Source organism: Peromyscus californicus, unplaced genomic scaffold (genome assembly GCF_007827085.1).
Source record: "Peromyscus californicus insignis strain IS unplaced genomic scaffold, ASM782708v3 Scaffold_14__1_contigs__length_90479793_seg_1, whole genome shotgun sequence".
Taxonomy (NCBI): Eukaryota; Metazoa; Chordata; class Mammalia; order Rodentia; family Cricetidae; genus Peromyscus; species Peromyscus californicus.
Genome location: NW_026294435.1, coordinates 31540 through 54584, shown reverse-complemented (window position 1 = coordinate 54584; position 23045 = coordinate 31540). Strand labels below are relative to the sequence as shown.

At 42.1% G+C, this 23045-nt stretch overlaps 1 protein-coding gene across 1 annotated transcript in view; it reads left to right on the top strand.

The window, feature by feature from the left end:
- The window catches only part of LOC128109277 (monoacylglycerol lipase ABHD6-like), a 42326-nt gene that overhangs the window by 13690 nt on the left and 5591 nt on the right, over positions 1-23045 (top strand). Inside the window, 6 exon segments of the mRNA XM_052736440.1 lie at positions 1081-1194; positions 2610-2742; positions 5582-5615; positions 5617-5719; positions 9675-9729; positions 9913-10013. Coding sequence (XP_052592400.1) covers positions 1081-1194; positions 2610-2742; positions 5582-5615; positions 5617-5719; positions 9675-9729; positions 9913-10013 — 540 coding nt within the window.

Here is a 23045-nt window from a genome sequence, read left to right as displayed (position 1 = left end):
CAGCTTTTTAGAATCCTTTTCCAAGTCACTTTTTGTACTGTTGACTTGTGTGGCCTCTCACTGTACTTTGGAAGAGTGGCCAGCTAATGGGGGACAGGGGGCGGGACTGAGGCTGGTGTTTGTCTTGAGAGAGCAGCATCCCAGGTTCCTACTTCAAATGGGACAATATCTGAAAGATCGTAAGTGTCACTAGGAGGAAAAGTGGAAAAGTGCACATGTCATTGGGTTATTTGTGTTCTTTCCAAATGCCACCATGAGGACAGCCATCTTCAAGCCTTAATCCTTTTTGTCCCCTCTTCAGTAAACATCTTTGATAACTAATGTTTCTCAGACTCATGGCTAAAGTTGGTGCATCTTTTAAACATAGAGGAAAGGTGATTTGGGAGAATCATCATCTCAATAATTAGACCCTGATGAAGGAAAAAAGAAAGTTGAAACCAGCCTTATGGCTTTGGGGAAAGGCATTGCTCCTTTTGGCTCTGGACCTGGCCAGGGCTCTGGGAACCATCTCTTCTAGTTCCAGGACAACACTTCCTCCAGCCATGTGGCTGTTGTCCTGGAACTAGAAGAGATGGTTCCCAGAGCCCTGGCCAGGTCCAGAGCCAAAAGGAGCAATGCCTTTCCCTAGGAAGTGTAGCATGGAAGGGAAGGAAATAGTACTGAGCAAACAGTATTAAGAAGTTTTCAGATGTTACCTTGGAGGGAAAAGCACTTGCAGTGCAAGCCTGATAAGCTGAGTTTGATCCCTGGAACCCACATAAAAGTGGAAAGAGAGAATGGATACCTAAAACATAATGGTAAATATTTTAAAAAATTAAGTGCAAGATGTAAGCCTGCTAGCCTGAGTTTTGTATCCTCTCTCCTGTCACCCACTGAGCCTCTTTTCATCTGTGCACCAGTCTTGGGGTCCTCTTCTCCATATGAGGCTCTGTTGATACTTTATTCACATGTATAAGACACATAGAAACATAATCTCAGTGGCTGTCTGAGTCATTGAGTAGGTGGCAGCTTCCTCCCCAGAGAAATGGGTAGACATGTTTTTCTAGATCACATACTGACTGTCTGGCTCTGGGTCTTCAGTTCCTTCCGAAGAACCTGCACTTGGTCTGCATGGACATGCCTGGTCATGAAGGCACCACCCGCTCGTCCCTGGATGACCTGTCTATAGATGGGCAAGTTAAGAGGGTACATCAGGTAAGCAGGAGGCTTTACCCAAACTGCCCAGATTGTATCTTCTCAGCACATGGAAAGCAGGCAAGAGTTGCACACTAGCTCATGGCCAGTCCGTAGTACATCTGTCTTTAAGTGATTGCAAACAGAATGGCAGCCTAGGGATATCTTTGGTCAGTTTTCCTTTAAGCCTATTGTATTTTTTGTTTTATTTTTTGAAATAGGGTATCATGTAGTGGAAGTTGCCTTAAACTTCTGATCCTCCTGCCTCTACTTCCCAAGTGCAATGATTACAGTAATGTACTACCATTTTATGTGGTGCTGGGAATCAATAACAAATCAAGGAATCAGTGCATGCTAACCAAGCACTCTGCCCACTGAGTTACATCTCCTGCCAATTTGTACATGAAGAAATGTAATCTGGGCAGTTTCTCAGCCCTTTAAAAAGGCATTTAGAATTCTACAAAACTGTTCCCCTGTGGAGGTCTGTTTTTCTCCTTCTGTATGGTTGGGGCGAACTCTTTGCATGTTGTTGTGTTTTAGTATCCATCTCTGGCTCTCTCCTAAGGTTATGTATAAAGCCTTTTCTTAACAGAATAGTTTGTAAGTTTCACGTTCACATTGATGTTTTTTTTCTAAATAAGAATATTTAGGAGTCGGGCAGTGGTGGCACACGCCTTTAATCCCAGCACTCGGGAGGCAGAGGCAGGCAGATCTTTGTGAGTTCGAGGCCAGCCTGGTCTACAGAGCGAGATCCAGGAAAGGCACAAAGCTACACAGAGAAACCCTGTCTCAAAAAAAAAAAAGAATATTTAGTTGATAATTTCTGCCTCCACCATTAAACTATATATTTTAACGAGGGCTTATTGTCTGGCTCCTCAAGGGCTAACCATAGTTACTTGTACCTAATAAATATCTAATAATATTTTTCCAGTGAGGGATAAATATGTAGATGGTTGATTGGACCCATGTCTAGCCAGATAGGGCTTCAAATGAAGCAGGAGTCATCAAACTATCGCCCCAGAGCTGTCAACCTACTTTTGTAAACTAAATTTTACTGGAACACATCCATGCTTACTTAGCTTACTTAGGTATGTATTGCCTCTGGCAACTTTTGTGACGCAGTAACCTAGTTGAATAGTTACCACAGAGACCAGCCGACCCATAGAGAGAGGAAAAAAAACATCGATGCCTTGGTCCTTTATAGAACAGTTTATGACTTAAGGGGATCATTGTTGTTTGATTTATACTTATAAATGACCCTACAGCCACATGTGCCTTATAAAGCAAAGTACACATATGTCACAGGGCTCAACTAAATGTTGGGTGTAATAATCAGTGTCAGACCCAGTAGAGTGTTCAGTTTTACTGAGGGGAGGGGTCTCTGCTCTGCTGACATCTCAGCTGTAATCATGCCTCCTTTTCATTTCTCTTCCTAGTTTGTAGAGTGCCTTAAGCTGAACAAAAAGCCCTTTCACCTTATAGGCACCTCCATGGGTGGCCACGTGACTGGAGTATACGCTGCTTACTACCCATCTGATGTCTGCAGCCTGTGTCTTGTGTGCCCTGCTGGTGAGTTACATTACCAGAACAACCTTCCAAGTAACTTGAATTTAAAGAAGCATCCACACAGCTTCTGCTATGACTCCTTTAAAAAGTTACCCTTCTGATATAGACCTCAGAGATAGACAATGCTTTGTGATAACTCTGACCAGATAACAGTTGTGTGATGAGAACCATAGCCAGACTGACTTAATTGGAGCCAGACCTGGTTCACAGAGAAGGAGGGAGGCAGTGGCCATGTGCATGGTGCTGTGTGGCTCCTGTACTTAACTGTGGAACCTGTCCTTCTCCACAGAGAAGGAGGGAGACAGTGGAAATTTAAGATTGATTGTTTGCATGTGAGAAGGTGGAAACAAGTTAGGATCACATCCTACCTACATTTTTCCATATAAGTTTTGTCTTAACTTTGAAATAATTTTAAATTTATAGGAACATTGCCAAGGTAGTGCAGATTCCCATATTCCCTTTACCCAGTTTTGTCTATGTGAACAGCTCACATCCCCACAGTGACCCTGTCACAACTAAGGAGTTGAGCTTGGTGCCTTACTATCAACTGAATCCCAAGCTTCATTTGAATTTGACTTCATTTTTCCACCCGTGTTGCTTTTGAGTATCAGAATCCAGTGTAGGATACCACAAGATATTAAACCTAAGATTAATTTTTTTCTTAAAAAATATATATGGCCGGGCGGTGGTGGCTCACGCCTTTAATCCCAGCACTCGGGAGGCAGAGCCAGGCGGATCTCTGTGAGTTCGAGGCCAGCCTGGACTACCAAGTGAGTTCCAGGAAAGGCGCAAAGCTACTCAGAGAAACCCTGTCTCGAAAAACCAAAAAATGTATATATATATATATATATATATATATATATATATATATATATATATATATATATAGACTTTGGGGGGGCCAGTGACAATATAAATTAAAAGAGAAGAGATGTAAAGGCTAACAGATAAAAAATGAGTTTTATTATTTGATCATCTGTCAGGGTGTGACTTTTTATCAAAACTTTCATTTGAATGCAAAAACAATGACTTTTTTTTTCCTTTCTATGGTGCTGAATTTCAAACCAGGGCCTCATACAGGCTAAGCAAGGGCTCTGCTACTGAGCTGCACGCCCACATCTTAAGTTAGTTTGTTTATAACATAGATGTTATCTTAGCACAACTTCTAAAGGCTATTACAGAAAGTTATGAGGCCATTTTTGAAAGCTTTTAGGACTACCTCATGAAATTGCCTGTGCTCTAAAAGGACATATTCTGTGATTAAAATTAAAGAGAAGTCACTGTGAAACAGTATTGGATATGGACAATTCTGGACAGGTTCTATGTATCCCCCCATCCCACAGGTTAGGTTCTTGCTATGGCTGGCTTTAATTCCCTGTGTATGTAGCCTAGGCTGGCTTTGAACTTGCAATCCTCTTGCTTCAGATTCTTGTGTGGCTAGGATTATAGGAGCATACTATCTCAGCAGACTTTTCAGGACATAGATACATAATGTGTGGTTTTCTTTATGGGTAAGAGACAAAGTTGAAGCTGAGTATCTTCTTGGTCACTGTCCACTTTATTTGTTGATGTGGGGCTTCTAGCTGAACCCGGAACTTGCCAGTTATGGATGGTCTAGCTAGCAAGCTGGCCACAGAGTCTCCTGTTTATCTCCAAGAGTTGAGATTACAGGTGACTGTTACAGCTTCTGCATGGGTTCTGGGGTTCTGAACTTCCATCCTCATACTTATGCAGCAAGAGCTTTACCAGTGAGCCATTTCCCTGGTCCTAACATGTTGTTTTCTATAGGATGGCCAGTATTAAAGATGCAACTGCCTGTTTGTTTTTAAGACAAGGTCTCATGTAGTCAAGACTGGCCTTAAATTCATAATCTTTCCACATCTACCTCCCAAATTCTGGGATCACAGGCCATGCCTAGCATAGTGTTAGCTATCAGAGCCTCTTGTGTCATGAGACAGTGGGCAGTCTCAAAAGGAGTCTCACCCCTCACCTAATTTTCTTCTGGAGGAAGAGAGCCTTTGTGCTGCACTTACACTCTCTTGTGTCTTATGCATTGGCCACAGAGGGGAGGGCATCCAGATCAAGGGAGGGAGCTGCAGTCATGGCAGCTCCATGCTTTCTTTCCATCTCTCACTTCCTTCAATCTCCTCGAAATAACACAGGCATGAAAACAGCTCGAGTGAGGCACCATCTGGTACTCCCCATACTCTGCCATTCTCACCCCCTTGCAGCTTGTGGAAATGCAGGTTCTGGCTCAAGAGGCTTGGGGACAGCCTCCGTTTCTGCGTATCTTGCTAGTCTGTGGCCATGGTATGTGCAATCAGCCCTAAAACATAATGCTGTTGTTTTAATCTGGACTAGCTTAGAATTTATTATGTAAGCCCATGATGGCCTTGAACTTGTGATTCTCTTGTCTCCACCTCTTGAGGCATGTATGTACCACCATGCTTAACTCCAACCCTAAAATATCTTAGATGATATATTTTTTCTATAATTCTCAGAATACGATGTTTACTTTGAGCAAGGGTGCCAGTACCAATTAAAAAGTGATCTCTTAGCCAGGTGGTGGTGGTGCACAACTTTAATCCCAGCACTCAGGAGGCAGAGGCAGGCAGATCTTTGAGTTTGAGGCCAGCCTGGTCTACAGAGTGAGTTCCAAAGATGGCTAGATCTACACAGAGAAACCCTGTCTCAAAGAGAAAAAAAAAAGAGGATTGTCTCCTGGTGAAAGAAACCTGACATGTTAACCTGAGTCCCTGGGTTTTCATTGAACATTTCCTGCACATAGGGGCACAATACACCTGATAGGTGTATCATTGGGCTCTTTTGTTTTGCATCCCAGGCCTGCAGTATTCAACTGACAATCAGTTTGTACAACTCAGCTGCCATTCAGAAAATTCCCTTGATCCCATCCACCCCGGAAGAGATGAGTGAGATGCTCCAGCTCTGCTCCTATGTCCGATTCAAAGTGCCCCAGCAGGTACAGTGTATCAGTGCCACACCCTTGCCCTCCATGCAGCCTCCCCCAGCATGGCCTCTTGTATCTACTCTCTGACTCCATTCTGTCTGCTCCATTATTCAACATGTAGCTTACCTGTGATTATGTTAGACACTGTGCTGAACACTATGGTAAATATAAACACAGGGAGTTTCAACTGAGCAGATGCAATCCAATGCAGGAAGCAGACAACTAATAGACAAAAATTTACAAGTTGAGACAAATTTTAGAGGTAAAATGAAGATGGTATGAATATTTAAAATGGGGAGGGAGGGATAGCTCTGATAAGGTAATTTGAAGGGTCATGTGTAGAGTGGAAAAAACATACACAGATTGATGGCAATGGAAAAAAGCAAGTGGCTGGAGCCTAGAGAGTGAAGGAGAAAGGAGTTGGAAATGGAGTCAGGGGCTAAATCACATTCTCAATTTAAAAAAATTAAGACTCTTAGACTTGTACATTTAAAAAAATTATTTTGGATGAACCCGGAGGGCTTTTTATCTATGAGGGTTATATTTATTGATATTGAAACTCAAAAAAATTAAAAAAACAAAGATAAACATTTGCCATAAGAGATGATATTATCTTATCATATATAGTATGCTTTTAAGAGAATGTAGGTGAAAGGCAATGATGTTGAGTGTCATTGAGTATGATCACAGTGTGACCTCATGGTTTCCTAAGAGCTGCTCTGGAGAAGATCTTGTATGTCCTTGTAGTTTATGGGAGTGAGTCTGTTTTTTCTAAGCATAATGGGAGAGCCACTGAAAGACTGTAGAGGACACAAATAGAAACAGAGGCTACTTGGGATATACTGTGGCTTAGAGGTGATGCTGGTACCAACTGGGGTAGTAGCACTAGCTAAGATGTGTTGTGAGGAAGAATGGACAGGACTTAGGGCAGGTTGGAAGTAGAGGTGAGGAAAAGTGAGTGGTCATAGATGACTTCCAGTTCTTGAGACTGAATGGGTAAAGGTAGCATTTTCTGCACAGGGAAAGGAGAGGAGGAATTTCAGGTTTGGGACATATGCTGAGAGTTCCATTTTTGGATATATTAAGTTCAGATTGCTTTTGAGGCTTCCAAGGGATGGGCAGTTGGACATTTAAGTGGTGCAAAGGGATTTCTGGCCTAAACATAAAGCAGGAGCCATAGACAGAGGAAGATATTGAGGGTCATGTCTGAATGAGGTCGTTTGAGGAAAAGGTGTAGAGAAAAAAGTCCACAGCTGCGGCCTTATGAACCCAGATTATCTTCCTATGTTGTAAGCAATGAACCCTGCCTCAGAGTGAGGTGAGGTCCTCCTAAGCTGTGAGAATGGATGCTACACAGACTTTGTGACCATGACTTAGTTAATAAGTGCAGTACGTTTCTGGAGAAGAATCCAAAATCTGTGTCTGTGGTGTAATCTGTCCTTGATATCTTTTTAGTCATAAAGTGGCACTGTCCTCTTCCAGCTATAATACCTTTAGAATATTGTGACCAAAGAAGACTCCTTGCTTTTAGTTGTCAGGGATAAGAAAACACTGGGAGAAAATATATGTTGATTTCAGAAGCCTTTCTTTCCCAGTAGGGTAGGGCCACCTACCATTGAGTCCATTAGGCCATCTTGTGGTTTCGTTTGTTCATGTGTGTCTTCTGCTCTGTTCTCTGTCAGGGCCTGCCTATCTCCAAACTTTAGCAGTGCACTTTCATGAAGAAGGTCCTACTTATATAGATTGCATGGATGGTGGATATTATAGGATGTCTTAGTGTCAGAGATAGAGAATGGATAGTTATATAGGTACAAGATAGATAAATGAGTTAATGCATGTTATGCTTATATGGTTTAAGGCTGCAGGATGGAACCATGGGTGGATGGTTGGTTGGTTGGAGGGATGGGATGATGACTGGATAGTATAGGGGTGGAGAAAGGATAGATTAGCAAATACAGACATAAATAAATGATTCAGGGAAATAAGATAAATGGATGAACTGATCCATCAATTAAGCCAGTGGTTCTCAACCTGTGGGTCGCAACCCTTTTGGGGGTTGAACAACCCTTTCACAGGGGTCACCTCAAACCATAGGAAATAATCAGATATTTACATTACAATTCATAACAGTAGCAAAATTATAGTTATGAAGTAGCAATGAAAATAATTTTATGGTTGGGGGTCACTACAATATGAGGAACTGTACTAAAGGGTTACAGCATTAGGAAGGTTGAGAACCACTGAATTAAGCAGAGTTGGAAAAGGATAGATGGATGCATGGATACTGGATGGATAGTAGAAAGAAGAAAATATCTGTCATGGAGCACAGTGTTTATTAAGTAAACAGTCATTTCCCTCACCTCTGTGCTGCTAATTTCAGAACCTCTGGGATTCTAAAGAGCTGGTTTCGCCGGGTGGTGGTGGCACATGCCTTTAAATCCAACACTCGGGAGGCAGAGGCAGGCGGATCTCTGTGAGTTCGAGGCCAGCCTGGGCTACCAAGCGAGTTCCAGGAAAGGCGCAAAGCTACACAGAGAAACCCTGTCTCGAAAAACAAAAAACAAAAAACAAAAAACAAAAAACAAACAAACAAAAAAAAGAGCTGGTTTAGTCAAAAGCAGTCATGGTTCAATATATTAGTGAGCTTTCTATCACTGTGGGAGAATACCTGACAGTGCCATGGGTTCTTGGCCCCTTCATTTTGAGCATATAGTGAGGCAGAACATCATGGCAGGAAGCATGCAGTAGAGCAGAACTGCTCATCTCATGGTGGACAGGAACCGGACAAGGATGGAGCCAGGGTCCCAATATATCATTCAATGACCTCTCCAAGTGGGTCCCACCTCCTAAAGCCCACCCCACAGGCTGAAGACCAAGCATTCAGTACATGACCTTTTGAGGAACATAACACTAGTCTTCCCAACTTTGGTCTGCATAAGACTCCTGAGAAGGTATGTTGAAGGCGTCTAGACCTGTTCTCTGGTGAATGAGAGGAATGACAGCTATCTTTGTGAACCCTCTGCTTTGACTTAGAGTCCTGAGGCAAGGAACTGCTTTACAATTGCCATAGCCACCTATCTGGGTTAGTAGCCCAGGGCCTACCTATATTTGCTGCAGCCCTCAGCAAAGAAAACAAAGGCAATGTCAGACAATAATCTGGGCTCTCTGAAACTATGGGGTTCTCACCAGAGTTTTCTTAATAGTTTATTTCTTCTCCTCTTCCTCCTCTTTTTCCTCTTCCTCTTTCAAGAGGGTCTTTTTATGTATTACAGACTATCCTGGAACTCACCAAATAACTGAAGATGAATTTAAACCCTCAATTCTTCTGCCTCTATCTCTAGAGTATTAGGATTATAGGCATGCTGTACCACACCAGGTTTATGTGGTGCTGGAGATGGTCGAGGCTTGGTGCATGATGCTAGGCCAGTGTTTATAGGATCATCAATCCTGATGGTTCAATCTTGTTCTGCATTTAGATATCATTGAATAATGGCCTGATATTTTGTTTATCCAAATTTTTGTCTTGAATTAAACCAAGAGTTTCTCAAGATGCCATGCTAATGTCTTTATAATGTCTTTAACATAATATGCAGACCTCTGGCTTCACAGCATTTCCCAAGTTCCCCCCTAATTTTTTATTATTTTTTAATGTGAAAAGTGTTTTGCCTGTATTTTGTGCACCACATGCATGAAGTGCCTACAGAGGTTAGAGGAGAGCATCAGAGCCCTTGGAACTAGAGTTACAGATGGTTGTGAGCTTCCTTGTATATGCTGAGAATCAAACCAGGTCTTATGTAAGAGCACTGAGCTATCTCTCCAGCTCAGTTTGTTTTTTAAAGCCTCCCAATTATATTCTACATTCTGGGGATTCACAAGCCCAACCCTAGGCAGTGCTGCCCCCGAGCTATAAGACGCTGGAGGATGTGGGACTTCTCTTGTTTTCTAACCTTGGATTATTCATCCTCAGATCTTTCAAGGCCTTGTTGATGTTCGCATCCCTCATAACAGTTTCTACCAGAAACGTAAGTAGCCCTGCTCTAGTTTGCGGCTTTGCGGCCAGCTGCCTTGTAGTTTGTAAACCTCTGTACATGTCCTGTTTTCTGGTCCCCTGAAGAGAAGTAATGGCCTGGACTTGAAGCTCTGACTTTTGTGGTACCTATGTGCAGACCCTGCATATACTCACTGTGTTTTTCTTTTCTGACAAGTGTTTTTGGAAATTGTCAGTGAGAAATCCAGATACTCTCTGCATCAGAACATGGACAAGATCAAGGTCCCAACACAGATCATTTGGGGAAAACAGGACCAGGTATGTCATAGGGCCCTGTGGAAAAAAAGCAAGTGGTGATCTTTAAAGTGGGCCTCCGTGGTGGGTTTATTGTGTCAGGTGCCAATGTCTGCTGCCACAATTCTTTAAGCTGGGAACAATGACATTTGACTTTTAACATGAAAGGAAATTTATTTGTTTGTTTATTGAGATAGGTAGCCCAAGCTGACCTTGTACATAGGATCTTCCTGGCTTCAAATCTGGGATCAACAGGGCTGATTCCTCTAGGAACTCTGAGGGAGACTCTCCCCATTTTCCTCCAGCTTCTGTTGCTTGCAACCATCTTCTTATAGATGTATTCCCTGGGTTCTACTTTCATCTTCACATGACATTCTGTGGTGTGTGTGTGTGTGTGTGTGTGTGTGTGTGTGTGTGTGTGTGTGTATCTGTATTCACAATCCACTTTTTAAAGGACACCAGTCATATGGCTTAGGGCTTCCCTGCTCTCTTATGACATCATCTTAACCAGTTACACCTGCAATGCACTATTCCAAAACAGGCCAATGCTGAGTACTGGAATTAGGACTTCAGCATAAGAATATGGGGACTCCATTCAGCTCATAACCAGCTCTCCAAAGACACACCAAGTTTATTCCCAGAAGTACCTTTGTAACTGCCTCTGAGAAATCATGCCTACCAAAGATTTTTCATAATGTTTAAAGCAAGAGGAGGCAGTGAGAAATGTATAATGCAAACGAATGACAGTGTATTATAAAGGGTACACAAGAATCTTTCATTAAGGAATATTGTAAGAAAAAGATATTAAAAACAGGCTTTTTTCTGATTGTTTTCTGGTGCCATAACAAAATGTCTGAGACTGAGTAATTTAAAAGGACTAGACGTGTAAAGGTTAATGTTTGGTTGGCTGGGAAGTCCATGTGTAGAGTGCCAGCATCTGCCAGCATGTAGTGAGGGGCTTTCTGTTCCATATTTGGTTGAGGACAGCATGATAGTGACATTAATCCATTCCTGAGGGCAGAGATCTCAATGATCTATTAGTCCATTTAGGAGGGCAGAAGGATAAAGTTTCCAATGCATGAACTTATAAGGGACACCTTCAAGCTCGGCAGACCTGAGTTCTGATGCAGCTGAGGAAGTAGAGGAATCTTTACAGAAAGGGAAAGAGAACTCAGGAATAGTGTCTTCCCTTTCTCTGTCTTATTTGCCCTCTCAGCCCCTATCTATGGAGCCCCTGTTCACATAATGATACAGTCATCTCTTGATAGTTCTGGCTCCCCCTCCGGCTTAACCTCCTTGCAGACAGGAACTCTGTCTTTTCTACCTGGTTATCATTGGCAGTGTTGTACTTCTATTACCACATTTCAGAGTCAAACAGGAGACATGCCAACGGCTTCCATTTACCCCATCTTCCTGACTCCTGCCAGGCCTCAGTGGTAGAAATTGTGCACCGTGCTCCCAGACCCTTCTGGCAGCACAACCTATACCTCTTCTCTCTGGATTGACAAGGGTTACTACCCTCACTGCACAGCCTTGTGAGGCCACTTTGAAGAGAATATTAGGAGAGAGAGTTGCACAAGGCAGCCTGCCTTCCTCTGTACCATCACATGAAAGATTTTCTCCATCCACCAAATCTATGTTTTAGACTGAAAACTCCTCTGCACCTGAAAATTTTCCCAAACAACTACACCAAGTCTTCATGTTTTCAACTGTAATTCAGCAGAAACTGTTGTCAATAATTTCCCATCAAAACATTATTCTAGAAATTAAAATGAAAATTTTATTTAAAACAAGAATGAATTACAACATTTCTAAAATTAGGCTGATTTTGAATAGGCAATATTAGGGGAATCTACTATTGGTATTTTCCTAAACCACCATAATCTAGCTGTGTTCAAAACGCTCATCCTTCTACTCACGAGTAAGTGCAGCCCTCCCCCCTTTCCAAAGAAGCTTCTTTTTACAACAGTAGAGACTATCACTGCACTACAGTGGTAAACATAAAGGGATGCTCAAACCCAGCTGCTACACCTACAATGCAACCCTTGTACTTAAGGCTCAGGAAAAACCATGAAGAGGAGATGGAAGTGTAAGCCAGAGAGCCAGTGTTGCTAGACAGTGTCTCCTAGACACGACAGGCTGTTCCCAGGGAATTTCAATGCTATGGTTGCTTAAATAAGACCTGCATAATGACAACACTAATGAATATGTCAACGCAAGAGGGGAAATTTCACAAGGCCTTATTCCTAGATGAAGAGCTATAGGCAATCTAAGGTTGCTGAGAGAAGGAGAATCAATTTTCTCTGGAGAGGAGCTGCTGCCTGATAGCTATCAAATTCCAAGTCATCAGCCCTAAATGCATTGTATATACAAGCAATGCTAAATGGATTCAGTAAATTTTGTGTGTGAGTCTGAGTGTCTATGCATACACATATAGGTAACTAATAATTAAAGAAGAGGTCTTGAATTTGAGAAGGAATAGAAGGGACATGGGAAGAGTTGCACCATGGACAGGGAGGGAAATGTTGTAAATATAGTACTCAAGTATGCAATTCTCAAACTAATAAATTTAAATTAAAAAAGGATTTCTAAAGTTCATCTTCAAGTTAAGCTTACATTATGTACTATGACTGTAATTACTGCTTCTCTGTATCATCCTCCCTGAGTGATAACAGACTAGGTTAAAAATTTATTCTAGGAATGTAAGCGAAAGTTGGTTTGGGATAGGCAGACTAAGTAGAACAGATCGCCTACAGAATGTAGGAGGCCTCAGCTCGTCCTAGGGAAGTGGAGTAGGGGAGAATTTGCTCTTTGCCTGTTTTTGGATGGGGCATCATTCTTCTTCCTTGGGACTTGGAGTCAAGATTTGAACTAAAACTTCAAATGACAGCTTTCCTAGTTCCTAGGTCTTTCAGTCATAGTATATCACCAGCCCTCCAGATTCTCCAGCTTGCTTTGTATAACTTATAGGACTTCTCTGTGTCCATCACTATATCCTGTAAGTTTATAAGCCAAAGTCAGAAGCCATATAATAAATATAAAACGTACACACACACAGTTCTGTTTCTCTGGACAACCTAGAGTCATATAATTATTATTTTTATGGTAATTTGTTGGCTATAAATGAATCAAAACTATATTTACTTATACTAGTTCTTTCCTCAGTAACACCAAATTTTGTTTTATTTGCTAAGCAATAAGGATCATTTTCAAACTTATTTATATATTTTACTTACTAAAAACTGTTTTGTTGTTTATACCCAAACCAACAACCAAACAACAACAAAAACAGCAACAAAGCTGTTGTTTTAACAGATGTGGCTTATTCCAATTGTAACAAATGAGAAAAAAGCTGTTACGAAGAAAAATTTTATTTACCTTATTAACATATCTTGAATAAGTTTCTCAGGCCAGGCTATATAAATATATTTACTCGCTGCCTACTGTATCCTAGGCCAAAGAAACAAATGACAGCAAAAGTTGGTCTGAAACTGTCAACTACTGATCTATAAAGACGACAAGGAGCTAGTCCCAGAGTGGTGGCGTACGCCTTTAAGGACCTGGAGGGTGGTACATACAGGCAGAGACGAGGCAGTCACATGATTGGGTTTACAACCAATGAGAAGCCAGAACAAGGAGACTATAGAGACAGACACACAGGAAGTAGGGCTCTCTTTTTGGAGAGCTCTCTGGGCTGAGGAGGATCCCTGAATCAGGAAGGGTGAGGCTCTTGGCTCTGACTTCTTGGCTTTCTTCTCTGAATCGGCTCTGTGTTTCTTGTTTGATAAAACCGTTGGCTACATCTACACTGAATTACATCTACATTACACTGTTGAGAGGTATATGCTGGGCTGTTATAAGTTTTTATGCTCCAAGTCATTCCCATGACCATCATAGTGTTTTTTAATGCCTTGATTGCCTAGGAGGCTTTTTCCCCAGTCTGTGATAGGGAAAAGGTAAATGAGGAGTATGTATCTACTATTACATGTTGTATTTTAAGTTACCAAAGGGTGGGTTGTGAGTAATATCCATTTGCCACAGTGCATTGGGCATTAGGCCCCTGGGGTTGACTGTTGCTCCATTTAGTGGTCCAAAGGGTGCTAGGGAGCACAGGTGGTACAGATTTGTGCTAGGTGCTTACAACTGGACAGGGGCAAGACAGGCAGAAGTTTATGGAGGTTATGAGGTGACAGGTGGAACTGTTGGTGTAAGAGCCTGGACTGCTCTAGCACTGGTAGTCACACTGTCATGATCATTTTATGTTGCAGCCAGCATTTCTGGCAATCCCAAGTGTGATTGAATATGAGATATATACCATGGATGCCTTCTGTTCTCTAGCATGTCTTGTATTGTTTTCATGGTTATGGAGATGGGATCTCTAAGGCTCCTTAGCAAAGGATAACAGCTTACATGCCTGGATCGTGTATTGGCTGTCTGAAAAAATGTTGATGGGCATTGAGTGGCTCAACTCTAATACTTTAAGGATGGCCAAAAATTCTCCCAACTGAACGGAGTCTGGGTTGAGGTGGGCGTGAGTACATTTTTTTTTTATCATCAGGCATGGTTATTATTAAACCAAAATTGGTCTTATTGGCATCTGTATCTTTTCTGGGGCAACCTTGAGGTGAAGTGCTCCTTGGTCTTCAAGGAGTGGGGGCAATAACTCCTGAGGTCTCTGTCTGCTTAAGTGGGCCAAAAGAATACCATCCATATAGCAAATCATTAATATCTCATCAGGGACTCAAGCCAAGGCCTGTTGAACATACAACTGACAGATTATTGGACTGTTTTTCATACCCTGGGGTAACACTTTCCTGTGATAACAGGAAAAAGGTTTTTGAAAATTGGGCTCCCAGACAATGAACACAAAGCCCTCTCTGCCCTCTGGAGCCAGTAGCATTAAGGAAAAGCAATTTTTAATATCTATTATAAGAATATGCCACCCTGGTGGAATAACACCTGGGTATGGTCACTCAGCTTGAGGGGAGCCCATTTTTTCCATCTGTGCATTGATTTGCCTTAAGTCTTGCAGAGACAATATTTTCCCAACTTTTGCTTAATTACAAAAATGAGGGTGTTAAATCTACTTGAGGAAGATTCAATATGGCCTAATAACAATTACTCTTCAACTAATTTTCTCAACTCTGATAGTTTGGGTTTCATAATAGGCCACTGGTCTACCCACACAAGCTTCTGCAATGTCCAATATAATGGTAGGGGCCTTGGAAGGTTTATATCTGTGGGAAGGGCAGTGGCCCTTAGAATTAGGGGTGAAGGCTAGAGTTTCTACCAGATTGACCTGTCATGTCAAGTGTTACTATATCTTCATAAAAGGTTTTATCATCTGTGGTAAGCATAGCCCCCATTTCTTCTAATAGGTCGCAACCCCGAAATGTACAGGTGTATCAGCTATAATAGGTCAAAATCACCCCTGATTGCCATCAAGATCCTTCCAGTGAACCAGGTGAAGGGTTGTTTTAGAAGGCTTATCTCCTCCTACCCCAGTAACAGTTGGGCCATCTTTAAGTTTCCAGTGTGGGAAGGCTTGAGCATCATTAAGAGTTATCACAGTGGCTTCTGCACCAGTGTCTACCAGACCCTTGGTGGGTCTGCCATCCAGTTAGATGGTCATCATGGAAAAATGGGGGAATATTGGAAGGGTCCAGAACAGTCTGGGTTTGGAGGGACCTCCTCTTTCTTGCTGGGTGAGGGATGCCCCTCCTTGACTTTAAAGGAACTTGTGAAGAGCTCCTGCAATCACATGCCCAGTGAAAGCATTTTTGGCATTTGGGGCATTTAGTTTTGGGCCTAGCTTTGGGACAGTCTCTAAGAAGGTGTCCTGATTGACCACATCCCAAGCAAGAATGGTCAGGTGGTTGGAGGGGGAGGACTGTCCATGATCATTATCTTTGGAAGCTAATAGTGCATTGAGGGAAGTTGTAAGGGCAGCTATTGGTTCTACCTAGGGGTCGAGATCTCGAGTAGCAATGACCTATTTATGGATGTCCTCATTACAAACTGCTGCACTTGCATTGGAAGTAGGGGCATTAAGCCATTCCCATGTTAATTACTTAATGATCATTTCCCTGGTTGGGCCAGAATCAACCTGTTTCTCCACTGCCTCATTTACTGGGCTAAGAAGTCAGTAAACATTTCCCCTGGCTGCTGTATCAGATTACAAAAGTACCCGATTGGCTCCTGAGGAGTATAGGACTTCAAGGGTTTAAATGCAAGGAGAGACTTGGTGAAAATAGGCATGCAGGGTAATCTGGGCATGGGTTGTGGGACTAACATATTGGTCCCTGCCAGTCAGCATGTATAGGGATATAACAATATTACATTGAATATTTAGGCTTACCTGTGTTTCAGCTTCTTCTTCATAAGCAGCACACCAATTAAGAAAAACTTTGGGATCCAATACAGCTTTCATTAAATGCAACCAGTAATAGTAGGTTTGTAAATGCATTGTCCATTGTCCTAGCACTTGTTCGAAATATGACCTGTCAGGACCTGATTCATTAGCAGCTTTGTGAATCAAAGACAGATCTGTAAGAGAGGTGGGTGCCCAGGTCTGGGTGGCAGCATTTAGTCCTACATTACCTGGATTGGTAGAGTGATACTTCATTGTTGGAGCTTGCATAAGGTGCTCAGGTACCTGAGCAAGGCAGGCTTTAGTTACTGAGGTTGGTTTTGCCTTAAGGGAATCACAGTGATGCTCTTCAGGGCATGAGGATGAAGGCAGTTTTGCTCAAGGATAGAGACTTTCCTCTTTGGGAGGTGAGGCAGGAAGGGACTGTTTAGGAGGTTTCTTTGATGGGTCAGTCTCATCCTCTGAATCTGGCTCTACATATGGAGGTGGGAATTCAAGCAAGAGGGTATCCATCTTCTGTGTTTTACAGTGGTCATTGAAAGCTTTAAGAACATCATCTTGGTACCTTCTTTTATACAAGCTATAATACCTAATAAAACAGGAATAAATCATGTGTGTGAAGATTTACCTTTCCAAACCTCTTTTTTTTTGGCTAAGAATAAGATCTGCATCCAAAGAGCTGGATCCCAGATTATCAGGAGATATCCAGGGTGCTATGGCAGAGGCTTCAACTCAAAAGCTAACCACGTTTGCCCACTTAACATGAATATCCCTGGTCTATAGAGATCTTTAAGTTTTAATATCTGAGCTTCTTTTGCAGTAGCAGGAAAGTTACCCATTGTTAGTCCAAGGGAGGGTAAAATTACACTCGCCTGGGGTACTTGAGAAAGCTGTCAGCAGGAGTTAAAAGTTGCAGCCCTCTCCTGATCAGAGCTTCAGCCTCTGAATGGGGCTGGGTGCTTCTGAAGCATGGGCATGAAAGGCTGTAGAAACTTGGGGCCCAAAAGCCCCTTAGTGATTGTAGCTGCAGCCACAACCTGATGCTTGGAGACCTGGTGGGAGGGGCCTGCCTTTTCTCCTGCCTGTGTACCAGGCAGGCATAAGAGAGTGCTCCGATTTTAAGAGGATATGCCATCTCTCTGCCTTTGCAACCAGTGAGGGGCGGGGGGCAGGGGGAAGTGCTCAGGGTTCAGTCAGACCCTCCTTCTCTCTGCCCTAGGACCAGCAGATGGGAGAAAGCCCATGGGGTTCAGGCAGACATGCCCTCTCCTTAGCAGGGGGAAACAGCTCATGGGTTTATCTGAGGGTGGCTGGGGAAAAAGAGCAGGCTTATCTCAAAATTTGGTGGGGGTAGGACAGTGCTCCTGAACAGCTGCCTGATGAGTGGGGTGGGACAGGGTAAGTCTGCTGCCTTGTATGCCTGGCCCCTCTGCCCCCCTCAATTATGGCCCGAGTCTCCTTTCTCTGGGGCATGGGGATCATGTCTCTGGCACCCTGTTCAAGGTGGCTGCAGCTCCCCACAGCTTGAGTCTTGGTCGTGCCACCATTCAAATACTCAGACAGCTGCGGTGGCACTCAGTGGCTCTGAGGGGGTCATTGAGGTCCATAATAAGCACTGCCAGGAACAATGTAACACCAACTTATGTATCACCTTCATTCTGTCCATGACTGATATTCCTGTGCCTCTGCTGACAAGGAAATGGATGAGAATAGGTGTAAAGAAAAGGTAAAGAAAGAGAGAGGAAATGCTTGCAGCAGCACCTAAGCCTACACCAGAAACCCCTCTCTCTGTTCCTCCATGCCTGGAGTGGCTACCCCCCACTGCAGTATCCATGGAGTGATTTGCCTGGATGTCTGCCTGCCAAGCCAGCTGCTCCACATACCTCCCAGCCTATTTCACCTATGGTGCCCACATGCCCAACCATGGCATTTCCAGTTAATGTGGGCCCCAATGTGGCTAACCAGCCATGGTTACCTACTCTTCTTTCAGATTTGTCTTTGGTCTGTAAGGCTGCTAATGAATCACGTCCTGAATTGCCGTATTCTGAGCAAGTCCTATAGCAATGTACAATGCATTCAGAGACTTATTATGACTGATAATCATTTGATGAAGGATATGTTGGAGCCTGTGGTCTTCCTTAATTGGCAAACTGCCTATGATGATCATGTTGAGGCTCAGGCTCATTTTAATATACAGTATAACATCACTGTTTCTCTTGAGATGCTCATGGGCTGAGAACCATATGTTAACCCTGTCACATAAGCCCAAATTGATCAACACACCTATTTACTTGCCTCATGAGACACCATTGTGCTTGGTGGGTTGGAAAGATCCCATCACCCTTCAGTGGCAAACCCCTGCTCCCCTATCAACCTGAAGGCAAAGATATGCTTAGATTTTTTTCCCCAGGATATCACCATGCAGATATGAATACCCTCCAGATATGTGTGTCCAGCAACAGACCAAGAGACTTTGGTCAAAGAAGAAGCTTCAGAGGGGTAATGTATGATTTGCCCCACTACTATGGCATTAGTAAAAGTTATGTCATTATTGGCATGTGAACCTAGATATAAAGCAATTGCCTCACCCCCTACATGGTTGCTAATGCATCACCAGAAAGACTTCAATTGGTACAATAAATATGACTAGGGTCCCATCCATGTCATTTAGACTGAATTTTTTTACTAATCCTTTTCTTGTTCAAATATCTTCTGCAACAGGTTCAAGAACAGAAGGTGGCCACAAAGGTGACACTACAGATTTTATTGGCTTTCAGACACCTAACACAAAGTCCTACTAGAGAGCTAATGCATGCATGGCTCACTGAGATACAGAAGGCTACTGCCTAAACCCCACCACCTGAACAGCTATCCAGGATTGATGCTCTTTGAGGGCTGGTAGTCAATGACAGGTATGAGCTTATTTGGCAAGCCAACCTAAGGTAGGCACAGTCCATTATGCTGAGCTCTCCTAAAGTGGGATAAATAAGGTAAGGGCACTGCACCCTAGCTCCCACTGAGCATGTCCTATAAAATAATAAAAGGGGTGGATATGTGGGATCACTCATCCCTAACAGGCTTTAGGGCCATCCCAAAGTTACAGCACAAACCAGTAAAAAAGATACTTTCTGAGAGCCAAACCTGGGTCTACTGAAGGGCCTTAGCAACAGCAGCTGAGACATGATCTGGAGTTTACCTGGACCAATGAGAGGCAGCCAGGTCACTCCAGCAGATGTATATTCATCAGACCCTCCCCCAGGGTGGGGTGGAGGGTATATAAGTCTTGTCTCTCCCTAAATAAACTGAGTTTGTTGTTTTGATATTCTCCCAGAGTCTGTGTCATTGACTCTGTGCCTACTTGGCCCCCTCCCCCAAAGGGAACAACAGCACAGTACCCTGCTGCACAAGTGGGTCAAAGACCTCAACATAGAACCAGTTACATTGAACCTGGTAAAAGAGAGAGTGGAAAGCAGCCTTGAATGCATTGACACAGAGAACAATTTCCTGAACAGTACATCAATAACACCAGTACTAAGATCTACAATCAACAATTTGGACCTCATGAAACTGAAAAAATTCTTTAAGGCATGTTTTTCACCAGCACCTCTCCATATTCTTGGATGATGGGGAACATCTAAGCACAAAACACAACACAGTCTCATGGTAAATGGCAACATCTGAGTCCCCAAATAACAAGCAAGTCTTTGAAGTTATAAAAAGATCATCATACTTTCAAAAGTGCTATATAAGACAAAATAACAACAACAAAGACCATTATTAGCAATGTAATGCTCAAAGGAACTTCTCTTTAAAGAGTATAATATTATCTCTACCAGTCCTCTGATAGAGTATATTACATTTATAATAAAAAGTCCTCCATTAACTTACATCCTTCAGTTTTCCACTACTAAAGGTTGGTGTCAGCAATGATTGGATTCTTCTCCATTCTTCATTCTCAGATCTTGTTATACCGTTTTTCATTATTCCAGGTGGACCAAAAGGCTATCATACAAAGAAAATAGATTATTCCCTCTATTAGATTGGTTATCTTAACAGTTATAAAATCTGTATAAATAGAAAACATTTGTTAATAGCTACTAACCCTCTTATAGGTGGCAGGTTTTATGCTAGCCTCTAACAGTTCCTCAAACTAGGGCTGGAGCAATGGCTCAGTGGTTAATACCACTTGCAAAGGACTCTGGTTCAATTCTCAGTATCTACATTAGGTGGTTCACAACTGCCAGTAACTCCAGTTCTGGGTGTCTGATGCCCTCTTCTGCTCTCTGTGAGTACCTTCACACATGCAGTACACATACATACATTCAGGCACACATTCATAAAAAATAAAATATGTAAAATACCCCCAAAATTAAATAAGGATACATATAGCCACCTGTGTGGGATAAAGCTGTTATATTACAATCTTCATTTCAATATGATTTCTTCTATAGAAAAAAAACTGTCTTTCTATGTGAAAACATAGGTGGGAGAACAAAAGTATTCTCCAAGTCAGTACAGAAAATGTTGGTTACTTAGATAGGTTTCTATTGATATGATGAGGACTATGAATAGAAGAAACTTGTGATGGAGAGGGTTTAATAATCTTACAACTCTCAGGCCACAGTCTGTCACTGAGAGCACTCAAGGCAGGAACTGAAGGCAGGAACCTGAAGGCAGGAACTGAAGCAGAAGCTTTGGAGGAATGCCACTTACTAGCTTTCTCACCATGGTTTGCTCCCCCTGTTTTCATATACAACCAGGACTAACTGCCCAGGGGTGGCACCAACTACAGTGAGTTGCGCACAGTCACTAATGAAGAAAATGCCCCACAGCCTTTCTACAAGTAAGCAGATGGAGGCATTTCTCTACTGAAGTTTCTCTTCCTAACTATGTCCAGGTTTGCTTCAAGTAGCCAAAATGCAATGAAAACGATAGGGTACATATAAGAGGGCTATATTAGCAAACTTTTCCTTAGACCAGTTTTGCACTTACAAGTATCTTCAGGTTGAGCTATTTTGAAAGGAAGTGACATGACATAGTAACCATTAAATTATCACAAATATGAAGGACTAAGTATTATTAGCCTAAGCATTAATTGAATATAATGGCAATATTTCTCCTTGATTTTTTTATACTGAAATATAAGCAAAAGAACACTATACTTCTCTTTTCCTGATAGAATGTTTCTTCTGCCATATGCCCCTGTATTTGATTCTGACTTGGAATATTTCAATAGTTCTTAATTATACTTGTTAATAGTGAGAGGGAAACTTCATACATGTGATAAAAACTACATCACACAAAACCTTCATCTAGCACCTCACTTTGTTAAGAAACACTGATTTTCCTATTAAGCAACAATTTTAAAAGACCAGTTCTCACCTCTTACTACATCCTAACCTGGTGTCTAGCTATTGAAATTAGAGAAAAAAAGATACACTCAAAGGCACACAGACTTCACTGGAAGTGGAAATATTTCCATATTCAAGTTATGTTATTAACTATGTGGAACAAATAAGATTATACAAAAAGAATTAAGGAAATTGAAAGTGACAGAATACCTACAACCACTCACACTCAAGGCTCAGGGAACTTTCTGGGAGATGTGGTGAAAAGACAGCTAGAGCCAAAGGAGTGCCACAAAGGGCTTAATTCTGGGAGTGACATGGGTATGATTCACATTTACTCACAGTTGCTATGGTTATCCCCACTAGACATCTAGAAGAGCAATCCAATGTAAAAATCCAGCACAGACGGGAAAGACGCTTGTGATGTTATCATCCCCATCTGTAGAGTTATTTTTTCTTAATGTCTGAGCCATCTCTCCACATGCAGTATTTTAAAACATATAAAAGCATGTCATAGGCCCTAGTGCAGAAACTACTGTTGTTGCTACTAAATGAAATGTGATGCTTATCTAATTGGCTTTTAGATTCTTATGTTTATACCCTCAGATTATTGCTGTCAATGTTTGTCTTAAAAGTTCATTTGTCAGGTGGTGGTCCACGCCTTTAATCCCAGCACTCGAGGGGTGGATCTCTGTGAGTTCGAGGCCAGCCTGGTCTACAAAGCAAGTTCCAGTAAAGACACAAAGCTACACAGAGAAAATGTTTCATTTTACCATGGGCAAAGATTTATACAGAAATTTTTAACTAAACAAAGTAAAAAAAAAAAGACTACAGAATGCTCACTCCTAAATATGACATCTAAATCACTCTCTCAAAGGCTCAGGGAAGATTTACAAAAAAGGGAAAGGAGCAGAAGAAATATAAGGTCTGGACTGGAGAAGAGGCTCACTAGTTAAGAACATATACTGCTCTTGACAGGGACCTGGGTTCAGTTTCCAGAACCCCTATCACTTTGGGCAGTTGCCTGTGACTCCAGAACCAGGGGATCCAACACCCTCTTCTGGTCTTCATGGACACTTTACCCATATACACAAACACATACACATTTTAAATAAATAAAGTTTCTTAAACATTTTAGAATCTATAGGAAAGGTAGAGACATATATAAAGTTCACTTCTGGGCATGAAAAGCTCATTGCACTCTTGAAATCCCAGAAATTGTGGTTAATGACCCAGGACCATTCACAGGATAAGACCTATCAACATTCCGCTATGGAGAAGGGTAGGATTCATGAGGTTCTGTCTCTCCCTGAGGATCTATGTGAGTCACCAAATTTA